The 2,160-nt window shown below is 37.0% G+C and overlaps 1 protein-coding gene across 1 annotated transcript; it reads right to left on the reverse strand.

The window, feature by feature from the left end:
- Nucleotides 1-323: 323 nt before the first annotated feature.
- On the reverse strand, nucleotides 324-1,487 carry LOC107601699 (tubulin-specific chaperone cofactor E-like protein). The gene is made up of 3 exons (XM_016293956.1): nucleotides 1,302-1,487; nucleotides 1,036-1,175; nucleotides 324-509 (listed from the first exon to the last, which is right to left on the reverse strand). The coding sequence occupies exons 1-3, from the start codon at nucleotides 1,441-1,443 to the stop codon at nucleotides 324-326; spliced, it is 468 nt and encodes a 155-aa protein (XP_016149442.1). The 5' UTR covers nucleotides 1,444-1,487.
- Nucleotides 1,488-2,160: the final 673 nt, after the last annotated feature.

Consider the following 2,160-nt stretch of genomic DNA (forward strand, 5'->3'; position numbering starts at 1 on the left):
TCAAAGTGAATTCTCTCAAACATAATTTACAGTTCAATAAAGTAAAATGGTAAAGTGGATAATCCCATGAGAATCAATAGTATCATGACGATACAATGAAAATAAATGATAAATCAATCATTTATTCAAGACATTTGCAGGATTGCATGTAGACAGCCATTAAAATACTCTGTATGTGAAAAAAGAAATCAAATCAAAACCATAATGTCTCAAAAATCTCAAACTGACCACAGCAATCAATACCACACATGTACACCACCGGTAATTGTTATACATAATACAAGTAAAAAAATTACAAAAACATCAAGAGTTCAAAGTGTGACTCACTCAGGCATCTCTTGTGTGAATGTGTGCACTGTATCCCAGGACACCTGGGTATTGTTAAGAACGAGGCGGCGGATGCTAGAGAAGGCCTTTGCGCAGTCCGGCTCCAAGACTGCATCACTCAGCTGATTAGAGCTGAGGTTCAGGAACTCCAGGTTAGGGATGTTAGAAACAATCTTGCTGATCTAGAACAGATTAAAGGGTTAAAAGACATATTATATATATATAAATTTATAATACACACACACACATATATATATATATATGTACATAATTTAATTAAAACAGAAATCTTCTGAAATATTATAAATGTCATCACTGCCACTTTTGATCAATTTAATACATCCTTGCTGAATAAAAATAAATTCATGTCTTTAAAAAAATCTTAATGACCCCAAAACTTTGAACAGTAATGCATGTTTATTTATTAATACTATATTTACAGATCCTTAAATCAGTCCATTTAAGTCAGTTTCTCACACAAAGCTATACAGCGCATGAATCATATGGACTATTTTTATGGTGCTTTTATTATTTATTTGGAGCTTGACAGCCTCTTCACTTTTAATTGCTGTTTTACAACATAAGGTTGCTTATTATAACAAAAAAAAAGTATAACAGCAAATGAATTTGGAACAAAATGAAGATGACAGAGTATATATTATAAAATGTGTGTGTGTGTGTGTGGGGGGGGGGAACCTCAGAACTCACCTCAAGCCAGTCTTGGAGCTTGTTGTGGGACAGATCAAGTTCAATTACATGAGTACAGAAGGCAGCAATTTCTCCCTCTTCACCTGCATGACTGATTCCAGAGCCATTCAAAACCAGAACACTGGGCAGGTTCAGACGGTCTGAAGGCAGAATGACCACATAACTAATGAACTATGAAACACAGCAACAGGATGCAGCTGCCAAAGCAAACACTAAAATCACCAAGGAATCTTACATGACTTGTTATTAACTAACCCAAGCCTCACCTTTCATAGGTGATCCCTGCTGTCTAGACGGCACAACCACGACCCCCAAGCCTGGACCCCGACGGCAAGGGAAGTTTTCTGGGCTGTACTTCTCACTGATCGCCTGCATGAAGGTGCGGCCTTCTGTCTCAGAAGCTTCCATTGTACCAGCTCACACCACACACCTTATACAACTGTTGATTCACAGTTACTAAAAAAAAATGATAAAAACAATCTTTAAACAAACAGTTTAATGTGCAGAGATAACTAAGCCATTCGTAGGCCAATTTCCCAAAATGGTGATTTCAAAATGGTATTTGAGAAGACCTACATGTCAACTTCTAGCTCAGTCAATGGCGTGAGTTTGAGGCGCAACTGCCTGTTTGTTTGATCCTGAACTAGCCTTACTTTGAACTCCAAAGGTCAAATTATCTGATATTTGAAGAGGCTTACTGACCTTGACATGTGCTCTATAAATCACTTCCTCATTGCACCACTTTTATTAATCTTACATAATACTGTTTTGGTGTGTTCTTACACGATTGATTGGTCAGAAGCGGTTTTATTCACAATAAACCATGGCTAAGACCGCTTCAGCCAACAGTTCTGTGTATCACTGCGCAACACCCTTAGCAACATAAACAATCAATAATACAGCGTCAAAACTATTCCATGTATTATGTATTTAAGCAAAATTAAAAGGATAGTTCACACAAAAATTAAAATGACCCCATGATTTAGTCACTCTCAAGCCATCGTAGATGTATATGACTTTCTTCTTTCAGACGAATACAATTGGAGTCCTGGCTTGTCCAAGCTTTATAATGGCAGTGAATGATGGAATGAATGGCCATTTTTGGGTAAACTATCCCTTTAACAG

Source organism: Sinocyclocheilus grahami, unplaced genomic scaffold (assembly GCF_001515645.1).
Source record: "Sinocyclocheilus grahami isolate Dianchi unplaced genomic scaffold, SAMN03320097.WGS_v1.1 scaffold311.1, whole genome shotgun sequence".
Taxonomy (NCBI): domain Eukaryota; kingdom Metazoa; phylum Chordata; class Actinopteri; order Cypriniformes; family Cyprinidae; genus Sinocyclocheilus; species Sinocyclocheilus grahami.